Raw genomic sequence first — 18206 nt, forward strand, 5'->3', positions numbered from 1 at the left:
TTTGATGCTTGGCTGTTATTTACATTTCTCATAACAAGATCACGGGAGACTGCGATCGGGACTGTGACACGGGACTTTCGCTCTGCCGTTCTCTATTCTCTGATTCCGGAAGCTTTCCAGGGAATCTGATGCACAACACAATGCCATTACTTTTTCCAGACACCTCTTCTCCAAATGTGACAGATATTGCGTGTTATTTTGATATGTTTTGTGTAAGGTTTTACACCTTTGAATAGGCTATTTTGTTTATAATCCTGAGGTGAAGACTGCAGTGTATACGTAAGCGTTTTTAATTCACATGTTGAGATCACATGATCAGCTGAATACCGCTCGTTTTATCTTTGCACTTTTAACTTTATCTGGTGCATTTCTACATTGGTAGAATTGGTAATCGTAAACATGTGCTTTTGTCTAATGCTTCATCCACACCTCTAGGTGTCAGTATAAAGACAGCTGTCATATCAAGCAGTGCAACGTAAATAATAATAATAATAATAATAATAATAATAATAATAAAAAGAACATGACTGTGAGCCCACTATAAAAGTTTTTACATTTTGGATATGATGTTTTTCATTTCTATGGAAGCTTGTTTCCGCGGCGCTGCTTCCCATAAGTGTTTTTTACATTAATTTTTCCTATAGGGATTTTAAAAAAAAGTCTTTGTTAAAGCGATATAGGTACAAGACTGTGTGTTTAACAGCTTTAATGAGGGAAAGAACTACAATCCCATGAAGCATTGCAAACCGCAGAATCAAATTAAAAACAATGGAGAAATATAAAACTAGTTTATTGCAAAACATTCATGTATATATATACTGTTAAACACAATTATTTTAAGCCGCTGGAATACAGCTTCAACAGAAACAAATACCATCGATGAACAACCTCGTAGTTCAAAGGGCTGACTTTAAAGGTGTTTAAGTTATCATTAAAAATCTGTTTCCCTAACTGTTGCTCATCTATTGTGACTTTGTATCTCACAATTTTTCTCGCAATTACAAGTTTGTGTCCCACAATTCGGACTATACGACAATTTGAAAGTTTATATCTAGCAATTAAATGCTATGTCTAAACTCAGGATTGTGAGAAAAAAATGAAGTCACAATTACCTTTTTTTTGTATTATTCTGTGGCGGAAACATGCTAATGTTCATTTCAGAGGAACAGCACTTATTTCATTATAACCTTTTGTTTTAAGTGTGCTAATGCAAGTACTAAATAATGCACAAATTACTGCCATTTTTGTTATCATTTTGCTGTCATAATAACAAGCGTTTGTTTCGTTTTTTCTTCTAAAAAACCTTGTTATTCAGCAGGTTTTAGGTCTTGTTGAGCTTACAGTTTATCAGAAACAACTCAGTTTTATTAATGAAAACATAATAACAATATGCATAAACAATATCAAATTAATTTGTTTTCTTTAAAAATGCAAATTGAGTGGTTAGAGAAGGTCATGGGGATCCATATTGCAGTTTGCCCAAAATGCTTGAAAGGCATATTCAGGGTTTAATACAAGCCCCAGTGACGAGCAAGACAGCATCTGTGACATTAAAATCATTTTGAAAAAGCACAACAATACATTTATGATGGAGGTTAATATTGGAAAGTGTCTGCACTGAGGATTTTATGTTATACAGACACACACGGTTTCAAAAGAATAGCCACAAAACCTAAACATTATCTGTGGTAACATTAGACTAATGCGATAAAATCACTAACAATCCCGATCAAACCTATATCCAACTTTCACACAATACACACAAGGGTTTTAGGAAGAAAAATGGCATAACTATCGTCAAAGTGCTGTTTACAGAAATAACGTCAGAAGTTCACCTGGATAGTCGGTTTTAGACAACATCTCAAAAAACACACATCATTGTATGGAAGAATTAAGTGCTTTAACAAAAATACAAGCTTCAAATGTCTGCTTTTAAATCCTCCTGTACACTTTCCCAATAGACCTCTACTGTTAATGCACTACTGTACTATTTTTGTTGGTTTGCTTGCTTGTTTTAAACTGAGGGGTGAGTTTAAATTAGTTTAATTAGTCACAGATGCTGCCTGTACAGCTTAAGTTGTTTTTAAACTGAACATTTCTCAATGAAATCCAATGCAATTCAATGAATCACAATGAGAATGGATCCCTAAATTCAGCTGATGTCATTATTAATACTGTTTACCAAGTGCAAGTGTATACAAAGTACTGTATGTTTGATGTTGGTATTTTCAAGGTTAAAATTATTATTGCTTAATCCCATTCTTAAATAACCTGGAATTTCCCTGTTGAAAAATATGTTGCTGTTACAGAAGCATTGATTTTACCCCAATTAAAACCAACATCTAACTAGATAACATTTCAGTTTTTGCGTTTAGTCCGTATCTGTGGCTTTGAGGTCATCTATTATATGCTTCTCTAAAGACATGCTACATTTACTGGAACTATATCCTCATGGCATTACTTTTAATACAATGCATTGATTTTGACATTGGTGCAGAGGTTTCTGTAATGACAGACTCCATATTGTGGCTGCAGGAACACTCATCATTACTCATGTCATATGATATTGCATGTTCCGACACATATCAAGCTGTATGACATCACTGACTCATATCTTACTGTATGATTCTTTGTGTTATGACATCAGTGTCACAACGCTGAATAAATTGGATGTGCTGTCTATTAAAACATGAGTTCAGCATTACATAGATAATGTATATATAGGTCATTGTCAGGAAACGTTATCATTTTGTGTGTCCCCATGACTTACTATATGTATAATTAAGATTAATAAGTTATAGTAATTACGTATTTTATAGACTGAACTATTAGTGTGCAATGCAAAAATAAATAGTAAACAATGCATTAAAATGTACTATTTTTTTAAAAAATTCTCACTAAAATATCAGCCAAATTGCATGTCACATTCATCACCATTACATTTAAATGGGTTGTACTTGTTGAATAATAATAACAACAACAATAATAAATATAGCGGCAAGCAGTGATTAATGGGCCAAGCACACTAACTTCAAAAATGACTAATTCAAAACATTTGTAGATGATTTTAAGCAAATGGTTAAAAAATCATAAAAAATCTTGTAAACATTGCTTATCACTTTTGACCAATAGGTGGCGCTATCACCAAATTGACGTGGTCTGGTCAGCGTAGGGTGACAATGACAAACACAAAGTTTGGTGTCAATACAGCAAAGCCTTGCAGATATAAAGCTTTAGATTCAGTTTGGCATCACGCCTTCAAATTCGTTGATATGTTAAATGATAACGGTTTTGTCTATCAACACGAAATCCAAACATTTTTGCCGGCATGGTCTGAAGATGATCTGAATCAAATTTTGGTAAAAATCGGACCAACGGTCTTGGACAGGGGTCTCTAAACACAAGGTGGCACTTCCCCAAAACTTTTTGAGAACCTTCAAGACATCATGCCGAAGACACGTTTTGTAACGATACGCCAATGCATTCGTAAAATATAGCATTTTAAGACAAAAAATCTAAATGGGCGATGCCTAAAATAGCTGAAATGGGAAAGTTGGGTATCATTCAACTCGGCACGCTGCACCAAATCTAAAGACGTCAGTTTTGTGATTTTTGGCCAAACTGCTCAGAAATAAGCAAAAATATAAAAATGTTATATCGCTTGACCAACAGGTGGCACTGTGCCGAATCTGTGCAGGTATAATTAGATAATGGTTGTCATAACAAACACCAAGTTGAGTCTGATTATACTAAAATGTTGCGGAGATATATCCTCATGTTGCTTTTGGCGTGCTCTTTGTCGAATTAGTTTGCATTTTCGCACATTATTCTAGAACAGTTTGACTAATAAACTTGAATCCATCATTTTTGCCGCCATGGATTTTGATCCGTTGGTGGCGCTAGAGGGATTGATGTAGAGACTCCAAAATTGATGTGGTTAATGTTCAGACTGTCCTCTATCTGTGTGCCAAATTTCATAACTTTTATAACTTTTTACTCAACCCTGTTCTGCTATGAAACTTGCACATTTAAATATAATATTATGGACTCTCTATGGGCAAAAAAACTTTAGCTTGCAATCTTTAGTTTTTAGTAAGCAATTTTGACCTTGTCACGCTCAACAGTCAATAAGAAATCAAAGCATATAGTCAACATTCTTGTGCTTTGATGGCTTATTGACTGTTGAGTTGACATAATGCAAGTACTGTATATTTGCTAGAGAGCAGCATTTTTTTTCTTTTTTTTTTTTTTTGCACTGATCTTGCCATTTTTAAAGTTTTTAAACATAATAAGGTTGAACACATGAACACTAACCATTTTTGAAAGAGAACTTTCAGCAGTTATTCACACTTTTGGGGGGCATAATCAAGTGACAAAATGAATTTAACAATATTAACCTTTTCAAATGAAATGACAAAAAATGTATATATAAATAAAAAAATAAGGGCACCACTTCATGTCAACTAGTATATCTGGGAGTTGTCTACATACACATTGTATAGCAATTTGAAATAACACATATTCACAAAAAAAAAAAAAAAAAAAAAACCTATGTTAAAAGAAATATACAGACATTTTTAACACTGCTGAGCGCACAAGACTGTGTAGTTGACGGAGATATCCCTTGGGAACGAGAGAGGAAGTACCAGTCGCTCTCTTCTCTGTATTTGGCTCCAATGTTGGCTTGCTTACATACCTCCTTTTCTACATATTTTCTTGTTGGGTTTTCTGGCACATTCCTTGGATATTCTTTTGACTGTAAAATGAATAAAAGACTACAAAATAACAGAAGGCTCTGGAAGAAACGTTTGAGGAGAACATGCAACAACGTCACTCCCCCTCCCCACAAGAACAACAAAGAGAACCTGTCCAGAACGTTAGCTGGGGTGCTCTGTCTTTTGGGCAGAAAATATTCCAAAAAAGGTGGAATTGATTTGCTGCACCCTGGAACACAGGAAGCCTAGTTTCACATGCACTGCTATATAAGACCCTTTACAAGCACAGGAGAAACTGACTGAACTCTTCCTCATCACAATCCCTGCACCGCTGCATCACTCTAGGTTTTGCATGAGAAATGCATGGCTCTGTTGTACGATGCACCAAATGTGCTTTGAGAATGAGACCGAACAGATGCAGAGAATTGCTGTAAGTGTGCTCCACCACATTTAATCCATTTTGGTTTTATGACTTAAGTTGCATTTTAAGTTGTAGCTTTCAATTAAACAGTAGCTCTGTTCCAAAACATAGTGTGGTCCTAGACAGCTCATGAAAAAATTCTAAGTGAAATATTCATTTTCCCCCAGTACTTGTGCACTATGCCTTATTTATGTTAGAATTTTGTCATTAGCTTGACAGCATGCAAATGTTTTACTAACTCTTTAGAAATAAGCCAATCATTGTAGCCAACCATTGCAATCATTGTATTTTAAAAGTTTTGTTTTGCTTGGGTACATAATAATAATAAATATAGCTGCGAGCAGCAGTTATCGGGGTTCAAGCGCTTTAAGGCCTTTAAGCACACGAGTAAAAAGGTATTATGTTTTATTTAACAAGCCTGTAACCTCTTAGATCAGAGATGGAAATGACCATTTATGATTTTTAAAGCTTTTTAACAGTTATAGCACCACCTATGGTCCGATCTCCATAAAAGTTTGCATTCTTGTTTAGAACCATATCTTGCATGAGATATGAGATATATGCATGAATATTTCTGCACTGGTTTGGCTTCAATTAGAGGTCGACCGATTCATCGGTTTTGCCGATATATCGGTACCGATAGTTGATTGGTGGAACTATCGTTTATCGGCAAAAATCCACACCAATAGTTTTTCCAGGTCTTTTTGTATTACTACAATACATATTGTTATTTTGATTAGATACTCATCAAGTGTTCTGAAATAGAAGCAAATAAAGTGAGAGACTGTACATGTAATATAGGCTTACAATTATGTAATTTTAATGCTCTGGCCTTTGCAGATATTTAAAGGTGCTGTATGTAACTTTTTTCTCTACTAAAAATACCATAATATGTTTGCAGATATTTAGGAAACATGCTAAGTTCACATACTTGTTTCTCTGAAAAACAATTCTACAGCCAGTTATATTACTTATTATTTTACAGGTTCTGTGTTGTCAGTTGTTTTTTGATTTGGTCTGTGTGATCTCGCCCACTGCCAGTTCACCCAATAGTATTTCGACAGCCGTGATGCCAGTTGCGAGAAACACTACGTATTACAGACTTGGAAACGAGCAAACCAAGATTGCAGATTCTACACAACCTAAAAAAACTTGATATCCATCTAAAAATCTCTATGAACGAGAGCATATTAAAACACGGATAAATCAACTCATTAACTTACAGTCTGTAAGTCTCCTTGGCTTTCATTTCCAATTGCGCTGTTTCCTGTTGCGTGTCCTCAAACTGGCAACCAGTGTGAGTGTCAAGGCTGAGGAGGAGGGGCGGGGGAAACAACGATCTCTGATATTTTGAATTTGGACTGCAGTACCGATTTCAACCACTAGCTGTCATGCTTACAGACAGCACCTTTAAAGATGGCCATCTTTAAGAATGACTCTTTGGATTTATATGAAATGGTAACACTTTACAAGAAGATAACATTTTTAGCATTAACTAAAGTTAAAAAAATGTTGTAGAAGTATTGTTCATTGTTAGTTTCGACATGTACTAGTACATTTTAAATTGAGATTATATATATATATATTTTTTTTATCTGTTAACCTTAGTTAATGTACTATGAACTAACATGAATGATCAAGGTACAATTGTATTGCTCAAATATCAATACATGCAGTGAAAATGTATATTGCATATAGTTCATGAAAGCTAGCTAATACATCCTTGTTAACAAATGGGACTTGCAAAGTGGTACCAAAGTGGAAATTGACGTATGTTTCTAGGTTATAGCTAAAGAAAAACAAATTAGACCAGTAATATTTTAATGTTAAATTATTTTCTGTAGAATTTTTCCTGTAGAACGTCTCATTTTAATATATTCGTATTTATATATTTATTTCATTTAGCATATTTCAGTTCAGCAGTGTTTTACTTGGAGTGTTATGTTTGTTTTTTTATCCAATATCCATTTAAAAATATATATATATATATATATATATATATATATATATCGGTTGAATAATCTGTTATCGGCATTTACGGTCAAACCTAAATATCGGTATCTGTAAAATCCACTATCGGTCGACCTCTAGTTCCAGTGGGGTGAAAAACCTAGGACTAGTTCTGAAAAGTAGGTTTCGGACAAAATCCAAGATGGCAGAACATTTTTCTTGGTGGAAATGAAATTGGAGATATTTATTTATATAAGAGCACTTATGACTACTACAAACGGTCTAGGAATTAGGCGCACTTTTGCATTTTTGTTCCCTATTGGCTGATTGGGGTGATATCGTGTCAGTCTCTCCCCATATTGAGACCTACCATCTTGCCAAGTTTCAAGTCTCTAGGCCTTATGGTTTGGTCTGCACGATCAGGTTTGCGGTGGAAGAATAATAATACAAATCCTTAAAATTACAAAAGGGTTTCAGTGCTTTGCACTTGAACCCCTTAATTATAATGGCTAATCAAGTTCATCTGTCATCTGGCAGCGACAGATAAACAAACAATACTTGGTAATCCTACTACGGTTAGCACCAATTGAGAAAAACTGTACTGTGATAGGCATTAATTGACCAATGAGAATTTAAAATGGGCACAGTAGTGTTTTTCACTGCATGCCCACTTGATTTCAAACTGACACTGTCTTTCCATGCCCTCATAATGAACTTTCCGCATTCATATCAGTCAAAGTCACTTTAACATGTAGGCATCCTTAGAAGACAGCTCGCTAGGTTTTGGAACAGAGCTAGTGCTTTTGCTTTCAAATCTGTATGAGTTTGTAAGAAATGCTCTTTGTGCTGGGGTGACAACTTGATCACCAAATTTGTTTAAAGATCTTAAGTTCCTCAATAAAGGCTCTGAACATTAACAGAAGAAAGTGGGACAGTAAAGGGTCTTACATGGTTAGGACTGATGCCACAGGCCTCTTGTGTTCCAGAACATTTTAGCAACTCTACAAAAAGCCTCATTCTGGCATCAAGCAAGCTAATCTCGGATCGCTAATCCCCCAGAACAGTCAAGACAGTGAGGAGAGGGAGGTGCACCAAGATCATTACATCCAAACTTCATGTCAGATTAGAATCTGAGCTCTTACATTAAAAAGATTACTGCTTTCTACTGGCTTTCTTTCTTTCTTTTTGGTTTGCTCTCTTGAACAACACAAAAGAGGAACCCATAACAGTGGCATGGAAGGGAAGAGTTGATGGAAAGACTTCATGGCAGATCAAGTCAAGATGAAGAATGGAAATGGTGTACACAGACACAGCATGCGCCAGACGACAACTCATGCTTCAAACACAACACAGGAAGTGACAGAATGTAATAGCGAGATTTTTTCCTTCGTTATACCCGACACACTCACCATCCTCCGTTGGAACATAGATGTTTAGATACAAACAATCCTCGTTTTGATCTTGTATGTAAGTGGCAACTATATCCAAGTTAAAGGTGAACCAGATTGGCATCATGATCTCCGGAACGGCGTTGTGAATGTTTTGCGGGCACACCGGCGCGAAATGAGTGGCGTTCTTGATCCCCGACCAAGACGAGGGCGGCTCAGGGGGTAGGAAGCGTTTCTCCCCCACCGGCGGGGCGGCGTACGGCACTCCCAGGTACTGGTCCACCGGTCCCAGGATCTCGCTAGGCAACGGAACCCGCGCGCCCCGTAATTTCCCGTACTGCGTATTCACAGTGGGGTGGTAGCCTTGTCCCCAGACGAGCGTCATACACCAACAAAAAATCCATATCCACAGAGAAACGTTGCGAGCCCTGCCACCGCAGAAGTCCTGCTGGTGCAAAAGGAGCCGGTTTTTGCGCACGGCTAACCACATGGTCCTTTAAAAAGGCAGCTGCTGCTAGATGCCGACGTATGCTGAGAACCTCCTCCAGCACGTGTCTCCTGCCTTCAGACCCTCAAACACAGCCCGATTACTCCTGTCATTGAAGAAAAAACGCATAGACGAGCACCGTTCCCCTCCGGGCGAATCCTCATTCACTGTCCAGTATTCTTGTCAGGTCCTCTCTCCTGCGGGAGAAAAATAAGACAGGAAAACGTTAAATGGGACCATCTTTTATTTACTTGTTTTTTCTGTATGCGCATAGAACAGCACTCATAAATATGCCAATGCTCCCAATGCATCCAAAGGCCTGCACAACTACATGCAAATAAAAGTTTTGCCGCAGGTTGATTTAAACATGTCTCACAACGCCTACACTCTACAGAAACAGGGTTGACAGTATTCTTATGGATCTGAACTAGCTATGTCCATTTGGGATTGTGAACGGTGGGGCAAAAACATTGCTAAATATTAATAATAAAGTGCAAATAACTGTATAACCCTCCATAGTTAAGAAGGCAAAATAGCAAATGCTTCCCCATTCATGTCATGTCAAACCCTGTGTGCCCAATCAAACTTAAGGGTATTTTGGTTCATCAGTCACTTGGTTAACATTAGCCTGAAGCCAAAATAGACAGATGCTAACACATGGACAGAGGCTGCATCTGAAAGCTGAAAAATGCTTCCTCTCCTAGAAGGATTCAGAGGTAGGAAAGCAACAAGCCAGGTCTGAATCCAATGATCTTGTCTACTGAGAAACCTTCATCTGATCGGTTTTGAAGGCAGCGTAGATGTATCCTTCGCTGTCTTTGATATCCCGCAATCCTGTGCGTTCAATTCAGTGACAGTTGAGCTAACAAACAACTTTTGATTTCATTTCTAGTGAGAAAGTTGATACAAAACTAAGTAGACTAAACTATTTTTTAAAAACTATTTTCAATTTTTTTTTCTTCATAGGGATTTTTTTAGGGATGTATAAATTGTTAAAGACAGACCTACTTTAGACTTACTGTAATAATCCAAGGCTGTTAATCAATAGTATATGCATTTGTTAAAGTCATTTATTTGCATATTTCAACTTATTTTTTCAAGAATGCTTAAATATTTTTTTTTTCATTATACTTTTTATACTACTTACAAGTAATTTATTTATAATAGGCTACTAATATTGATCATATTATACTTCCAATGTATATTTAAATGAACACCTGCCATGATGTTTCTTATTGTCGTCTGTCAATGTCTGTCCTCGGCCGATGCGTTGAAGGGTGAAGTTTGTAGTTTCTGCGACACTAGTGTCAGCTAGCAGAATTACAAAAATACAGCATATTTAGCAAACGCCCCTTTCCTTACTCAACTCAACAGCTTTTATGGTGCTTGCAAAGACATGTCTCAACAGGTAAACATTGGCTAATTTCAGTGAAAAGGTCAAACATATTAGGAATACTTTTAGCTGTGTTGCTATGTGTCATGAGGTAAGCGAGTGAATAGCAAACATCTCACTTATTATACACCCATCCAATGCATCTGCATTTTTTGACATTGATGCGCCACCCAGTCACGGCTTAACACTGTGATATATTAATTACTAGCGAATGACCTTGTTATTGTTAAGCTTATGGTGTTCATAGTATTCATACATTTCAATGCTTGATTTTAAGGGCATTCTTGTTTCTTTTGTACAGTAAGCTATTTTGGTACCATGTTTGGTCGCCCAGTATAAAATCTAGGTCCCGAAGCCAACCTAGTTGAGAACCACTCAATCAGTAAATAAAACATACTGTATGTAAGCAGGTTTTCCACCAAGCTAAAATAGCAACTTCTCTTTCCATATTTGACAGAAATGTATTAAAAGATTTTTCAGGCACAGGTCCTCGTCCCCATCCCTGGAAAGCTGGTATTTGTAAGTGCCTCGCAGGCGTCTGTGCTAACACTGTAAATGCTAATGATGAGGAGGGTCGTCCCCAGTGGAGAGAAACTCTTCTCTGCTCAACTACTGATCAATTTTCAATTTTTAAAGCTTAAGACCCTGAGACCTCCATTCCTCGGAGGGCTTGGAATAATAACAAGTAGAAAATCCGGAGTTTAGTAGCGGATATTGCCTTCCAAAATGACTCTGTAAATGATTTATAATGTATCTAGTGGAGCAGTATCCACCAGACAGAGGCAATATGAATCATCCTGGAGGTGCACTTATCACTCCTCAACTCCTATCCAAACTTGGGCTGATTTGCACAAAGCCTGGCAGGAAGTTCTTCATCCTCCACCTCATCATCCGCACACACACACACACACACACACACACACACACACACACTTGCTGCTGCCTGTGGACGGTACAGCTGATCTCCAGAGAGAAGAGAGGAAATATCCTGCGTAATCTTGGCACACTTTGAACAAATTGTTTTTCTCAAAGTCATGACTTGTCCTATTCACTTACTACTCGAGTGAGAAGTGATTTTCAACAACAAATGAATTTTTTTTTTTTTTTACTTTACACACAAATCCAAGAATTGCACACACACAATGCAAAATACCTCACATCTCTTGCAAAATGAAGCACTGCATTCAAAATATCACAAACACATCACAAAGGCAAACCTTTGACTTACTTTGCAAACACCTTTGCTATAATATTATATTTTTGGATAGATCATATACACAGTTATTCAAAACCTAAAGCTCTTCTTTCATGAGCTACTATGTACATTTCTGTACAAGATTGAAAGTAATTGGCAGAGAGATGTTGAACATTTCACGGTAAACACGAAAGAAAAACTTTTTTTTTTTTTTTTACTGTAAGCATTTGTGGTTGTGAATACAGTATTACACAGTCCAAAAAACCTATAACTCGACCTCTGGCCTATTTCTAGGCCTATTCTAAAGCCATGATTGGCTGGTGTGAAGTAAAGCAATGAGTGTTTGCACATGTGAGGAGTGTGTGTGAGGCACTGATGAATTAGTGTGGCATTTTGACTTTTACTTGTGATATTTCATAGCTATAAACAATAATAAAAACACTTCATCATAAGCGTTCGGTAGCATAAAAAGTGTAAAGCGTCAGACCTAGTGACCAGAATATCATAGAGACTTCCCAAAACACTCCAGCATTACGAATCTGAAAACACCACTCACCTTTTTAAGGAAATGTAAGTCTAGTTCATGTATTGTTCAGCCAAGCTGCTATGATCATTCACTCCTGACCAAACCTTTCTCTCCATATTAAAGTTCACACATGTCTAAAACATAACCTTTTGGTGCTTGATGTGGTGAAATCAGCTCCCGACACCTGAGGCCCTGTTCCACCTGGTATTTACATGCGTTATTGGTGATCCGAACACAAGTGGTCTGCCGAGACGCATTTCCGTTTCCACCTAATATGAACATGCGTTTCAAAAGTGTCTCCTGAGACAGCTTGTGGTTGGATTTCATTGAGACCATCCTCTCTTATTTCTTCACACTCCACATCACTTTTGTGGGAGCGCCGAGTACATTCAGGGACGCACATATTGGATATTGAATACACAGCATCATGGTTATGCTTATGTATTTTTTGTGTAGCTATTGGGAGTTTCACACCTTGTAGTCTCATTCCATGGGTCACATGGTCTCTGAGCCAGAGATGAATGACAATGCTAACAGATTTAACTGTTTCCAGAAAGCAGATTTATCGTATGGTCACATAAACCCCAAACTCTTGGTTGATCAACCCACACTTTTCTTTCCTGTGATTATCGGTTCCAAATACGCGGCCTGGAATAAGTTCAGTCAATGTGCCATATTTCTTTCTTCTTCTTTTGTTTAATTGTGATTTATATTCTCAGTGCATATCGCCACCAACTGCGCTGCTGTGCAACCATGTTTAATCTTATCTTTAATCTTATCTTTTTTTATTACTGTGAACAAAATGTATATTGATTATGTGATGCTAAAAAAATCAAAACAGAGAGACTGAACTATTGATTGAATGAAATCTGTGCTTGCAAAAATAATATTGCTGTATATATATATATTTTTTTTTTTATATATGTTTAGCCATTTTGTGCTCACATTTGTTGAAAAAAGTGAATGTATCACATATGCATTTTCATTATAGATGAAAAAAAAAAACTGTTGAATGCAGATTAACAATGTGTGGGATGAGAATAAATACACTAAAATAAAATAAGTTTGTTTTACGTTAAAATAGTAAACATCTAGTTCAGTCATGAAATTGCGCAGGCTGATCGATCCTTTATATGCAGTCTGCAAGTAATCACATCATCACCGCATGGCACAAGCTATGCTGATCCTGCAGCCAATGAGATTGCTTGCTCAACATTTAAATAGTCTGGTTCAGTGTTTGCTGTAAAGTTATCCTGCAGCATCTTTCAGAGTTCCTCTGAACCCCTCCACCTCCCCAGCTCCTCCTGCCTAGATCTGCTGCAGGACTGATGTATGTCTATTATTGCAGCATATCTTACATGCTCACAGCAGCGTGTCTGAGTATCTGTTAGCAGTAGCAGGTCCATACTTGCTCTGCAGCGACATTAACATTGCTATATTTAATAACTTGCTAAAACTATTTTTAGAGTTTAATTGTGCAATCATGTCATGCCCACTGGAGCCTCATCATTAAGACACACATGTGCTGAATTCCTCTGAAGTAAACTAACCCTGGAGTTGAGGTTATCCTCTTGTTTATGCGTAAACTTAACCAGAGATGTCACATAACCTGCTTTATGGAATACCCCCCAGGTATTATAGACCTCTAGGACAATTAGTGAGCTAGCCAAAAATTACATTTCTTTAAAATTAAGGTTAATATGATTTGTATTGTATTGTATTTCAAGTTACTTTACTTCAGTGAGAAAACAACTTTCGGCATGACGTAATACAGGTTATTGGGGAATAATGGATTATATTCATTGGATATATTCATTGAGTTTCTGTTGGAGATTTTATTAGTATTGTTCTGCATTAAACTTATCACACATCACTTTGGAGACTTGTGAATCTCATTGTCAGCAGCCAGCGCACATAACGCTGCATAATACATGGCCACCATCTTAACACCTTCTGAAACAAAACACGCAATATGCAGAGCTATAAAGACGTCATCAAATATTATCCTAGAACTTCAGACAAATATCACATATAAAATCACGTTGGGAACCCTTTGAATTTGAATCCATTTTATTTTTTTTCCAAATTCTGTTTTTTACCATTTACATTTTTCTGGATTCCATTTTTTCCCTTCTTTTTAATTGTTTAATGGAACATTTTAACAGTTAAAATAAATTTTAGTAATCAAAAAGCATGTCTAATCAATTCATCATTAATCATGAAACTTATACAAATTCATCAACGGTTTATAAAAAGTTTGACTTTTTTGGGACCTATTTAATGATAAAGTTAAACTGATATAAATCAAAAGCAAGTCTGTTGTCTGTTTTAACTTCAGAATTTTTTTAATTAAAAACAAATGTATTATTAACGGTGGTAATCAAATGAAGGCATAACAAATTAACAATATAATTGTAATCAAAATAAATGTAATCAAGTATAATTAAACAAGTGCTGCACTGCAGAGGTTTAATGTTAAAACATAAGAAAAATGAGATGATTATTTCTTAAAAAATAAAGTCTTATTATTAGTCTTATTATTATTACTTTGAGAAGTACATGAAGACTTGCAGTCCATATTTACATGTTTATTTATTTATTTTTGCACTTTTAATGTTCACAGACACTATATGGTGATTTGTGTACAGCCCTACTTTTGATTAAATTCCATTTTTATGGCTGGTTTCCACGATTTCATCCGTGTTTTCCGGCCCTACTGAAAGTAGGGAAAATGGTGCAGAAAGACCCACAACAAGACAACACTCGCAGCCATAATAACCCACCTTAAGGCCTGCACAGGACAGAGCTTTAGGGAACAGAACCTTGTTCCTGGTTCAAATGTGCATGTCCTGAGGCTCAAAAACGATCAACTCAACATATGAAGGTGCACAAGATAACAGGCGACCCTGTGTTGTGTGATAACACCACCGGACAATGAGGACGGTGTAATAAAACGGCTGAATATGTGAAATAAATGTGCAGGGAATAACAGACACAACATCCCAGTGTTTACATGGTGTGTTTACACTGACAAAGCAGCAAAGCGATCAGAAGTCATAGGTTTCTAGCGAGAGCTGGTGATTCGAGGAGACGTGAGTGACAGCTAGCGTCAAGTTGAGCAGTGTCACTTGCACAAGAGCAGTGACATGATGCTATGACTTTGAACGTCTTTATCCTGGCAACTGTGCCCCGATTCACACTTCCACAACCACTGTCATTCACACCGCAGGGAGCTTTGCGGTGACACGAAAGTCCTGTTAGATGAGGTTAACAGCCGGGAATCTCTGGAATCTCACAACTAATGAAACACTCGCATGGGAGGAAAAAGATGTTCGTCAAATGGAAATCAGAGGTGTTAGTCATCAAATCTCTTATGTGAACATATTGCTAATGCTAGCAATTCCACATCTGTGCTGCATTAAAGCAGCGCGATGCACTTTTGGCAATTTCTTAGTGGTTTTCTCTCTTTTTGCACACAGGTTTCTCTATAGAGCTCCCCCTACAGCTTCGGAATAGATATTTGACAACACTGTGTTTGACAACCTGATATCACGTGATATTTCCTGACGCTGAGCCCGGCAGCCTGTCGGCCCAAAGTTGCAAGGGTGTTTTTTCCACTCACAGGCGTTAGAGGGAAGCGAGACGGCCACCATCCAACCCGAAAAAAGTCATATAACCATTCCAATGACTCTGAAGCTGTTCAGTTAAGGTAAAGTAAGCTAAAAAAAAACTGCATCGTTCCCCTTTAACTGAATTACAAGTAAGTGAACTATTGTATTACAGTGGCCTACAATGGCTGTTCTTCAAAATACAGTCACACCATGCGGACTGGTCTTTGGTTCTCGATCCTTTAGAGCACAGTTTTTCACAACTTTATGCCACATAACTCCAAATATGATGATCCTCTTGTGACAGGCCACTTTTGAAAAATATAAGCTAAATATATATATATATATTATATTATATTTTTGTACACACATATATATATTATAGTATATGTATATATTATATTTAGCTTATATTTTTAAAAAGTGGCCTGTAATATATGTATATTAAGGTTCGTAATAATTTCCAACCATCAAACTGTAAGTTGTATTTTTTTTTTCAAATGAAACCTTTTTATAAAATGATAATAATTATTACTACTACGTGTAACAATGTTTTTTTAAAGACCCCTAGTACTCAAATGTAGTCTTCTGCTCTCAGCTCTAAACAAATAGTTCAGCCATAAAGGAAAAATCTGTTTGTTATTATTCTGTCTTCAGCGGATCATAATCCTGCTGTTCATTTACATGCAGTGAAAGTAAAAGGCAAATGTCAAACTCAAAAAATGACAAATCTGCACCATAAAACTACAATAGCAGTGATCCATGATTTGTGTACAACCTCTCTGATGCCTAGGGTATCTTTGTGTGAGGAAGAGTTATTACTTACAGATAATCTTCCTTTCCCCACAGTTCTCAAATAGCATTTGTACTTATGATTTGAAATATAGCTCTTGAGTTGCATGCATTATTTTTGTCAAATGTGCTTTTCTTTTGTGCCATTTTTGGAGTTCATGTCAATTGTCAATCATGTCATCTGCTTGAACTTTCTGATACCATCTACTTTACTGTTCCACAGATATGAAAATGACATGAGGGTGAGAACATGATGACAGGATTTCAATTTACAGGTGATGTATTCCTTTAAACACCTGCTGTATTTTCGCCATGGGAAAAATATAGAAATACAGAAAAACAGAAAATATTGATCGTCTCATGTGGTTGGCCTTGCTCCCGGTGATAAAGCCAGCATGCAGACACACACTGCAGTTTCTACAAGAGGATTTTCAGAGACAGTTTCTGCAGCCTACAGTATATACTCAGCTACCCATCATCTATCACCTCTATAATGTGAAATAACAAATAAATATACTATTACAGACTGATGTTGGATAAAGAGAGCGATCTGGTTTTGTCATGTCACATCACTCATTCTCTTAATGTGGAGCTAGACAGGCATCACCCACTGCCTTTAGGTTGAGTCCTGATGTTCAGATGCTGCTGGGTGAGATAAGAACGTGACGGCATTATCAGCTCTGAAGACACACAGCTGTGGTTTGCTCGTCTTATCGGGTACCAGAAGCACAACAGCTGGACAGTTTATTTACAGTAGAAACCCTTGATTGAAAAGACACGTGTTCAAAATGCTGTGATTGCTTTTATTTCTGGAAACAAGTCAAGCGAGGGAAGTCTAGCATGAAGATTATAATATTATATATCTCTATGAAATACTTTATTGTAATTGGTCAAATGAGGCATCCATCCATGCATCCATGCATCTATCCATCCATCCATCCATGCATCCATCCATCCATCCATCCATCCATCCATCCATCCATCCATCCATGCATCCATCCATGCATCCATCCATCCATCCATCCATCCATCCATCCATCCATCCATCCATCCATATTATATTATATTATATTATATTATATTATATTATATTATTGCACTTGTTCATTAAATTAAACATTTTTACATGCATACATACCACATATATAGTTGGCCTCAAACGAGCTGAAAGTGAAACCCCTCAGGACTGCATTTACATTTCGTAAGTAATTATATAGTGTTTGTAAAAATGTGGATTAACATTGCTTTAAGCACTACAGAAAAGCATATTAATCATGAATAATGACAGTTTAGCGTGCAAAGCAAATTTGAGTAAATTCAGGAAAAAAGAGAGAAACAAATAAGAATTATAACACAGTTTTAAAAAACCTGATCTTCAAATATCTAAAAACCTGTGTGCAAAAGCTTAATGCATAACGCGCGTCTATATTTCATCAAAGAGACTGCAATATAAATGATGTAAATGTAAAAAGCCAGTCTTCATCCAGAAGCACAGTGACTTGGGAAGCAGCCTTTAATGCAGATCTGTGTCAAAAGAAAAAGAACAGCATAGTGGACCAGACTATGCTGTTTTTTTTCCTTTGACACAGAGCAGTGAATGACACAGAAATGCACTTTAAGATTGGTGAGAAAGAACGAGGTCTAGGGGTGAGCACAGGCTGACTTTACTTCCATGCACACACAATGGCTTCAGACATTAATAACATGGTAATTCACCTTACGATATGTTAC

At 36.8% G+C, this 18206-nt stretch overlaps 1 protein-coding gene across 3 annotated transcripts in view; it reads right to left on the reverse strand.

Moving 5' to 3' along the window:
• Positions 1 to 18206, reverse strand: part of nlgn3a (neuroligin 3a) — a 202478-nt gene that overhangs the window by 136169 nt on the left and 48103 nt on the right. For 2 of the 3 annotated variants that reach the window (XM_079891893.1, XM_079891894.1), the window contains exons 2-3: positions 8496 to 9158; positions 4697 to 4756 (exon numbers count right to left, since the gene is read on the reverse strand). In XM_079891893.1, the coding sequence (XP_079748019.1) occupies positions 4697 to 4756; positions 8496 to 8964 (529 nt within the window). In that variant the 5' untranslated portion in view covers positions 8965 to 9158. The remainder of the gene's footprint in view (positions 1 to 4696; positions 4757 to 8495; positions 9159 to 18206) is intronic. The other variant, XM_079891895.1, reaches the window with a different exon arrangement.

This window comes from Squalius cephalus (genome assembly GCF_949319135.1).
Source record: "Squalius cephalus genome assembly, chromosome: 14".
Taxonomy (NCBI): Eukaryota; Metazoa; Chordata; class Actinopteri; order Cypriniformes; family Leuciscidae; genus Squalius; species Squalius cephalus.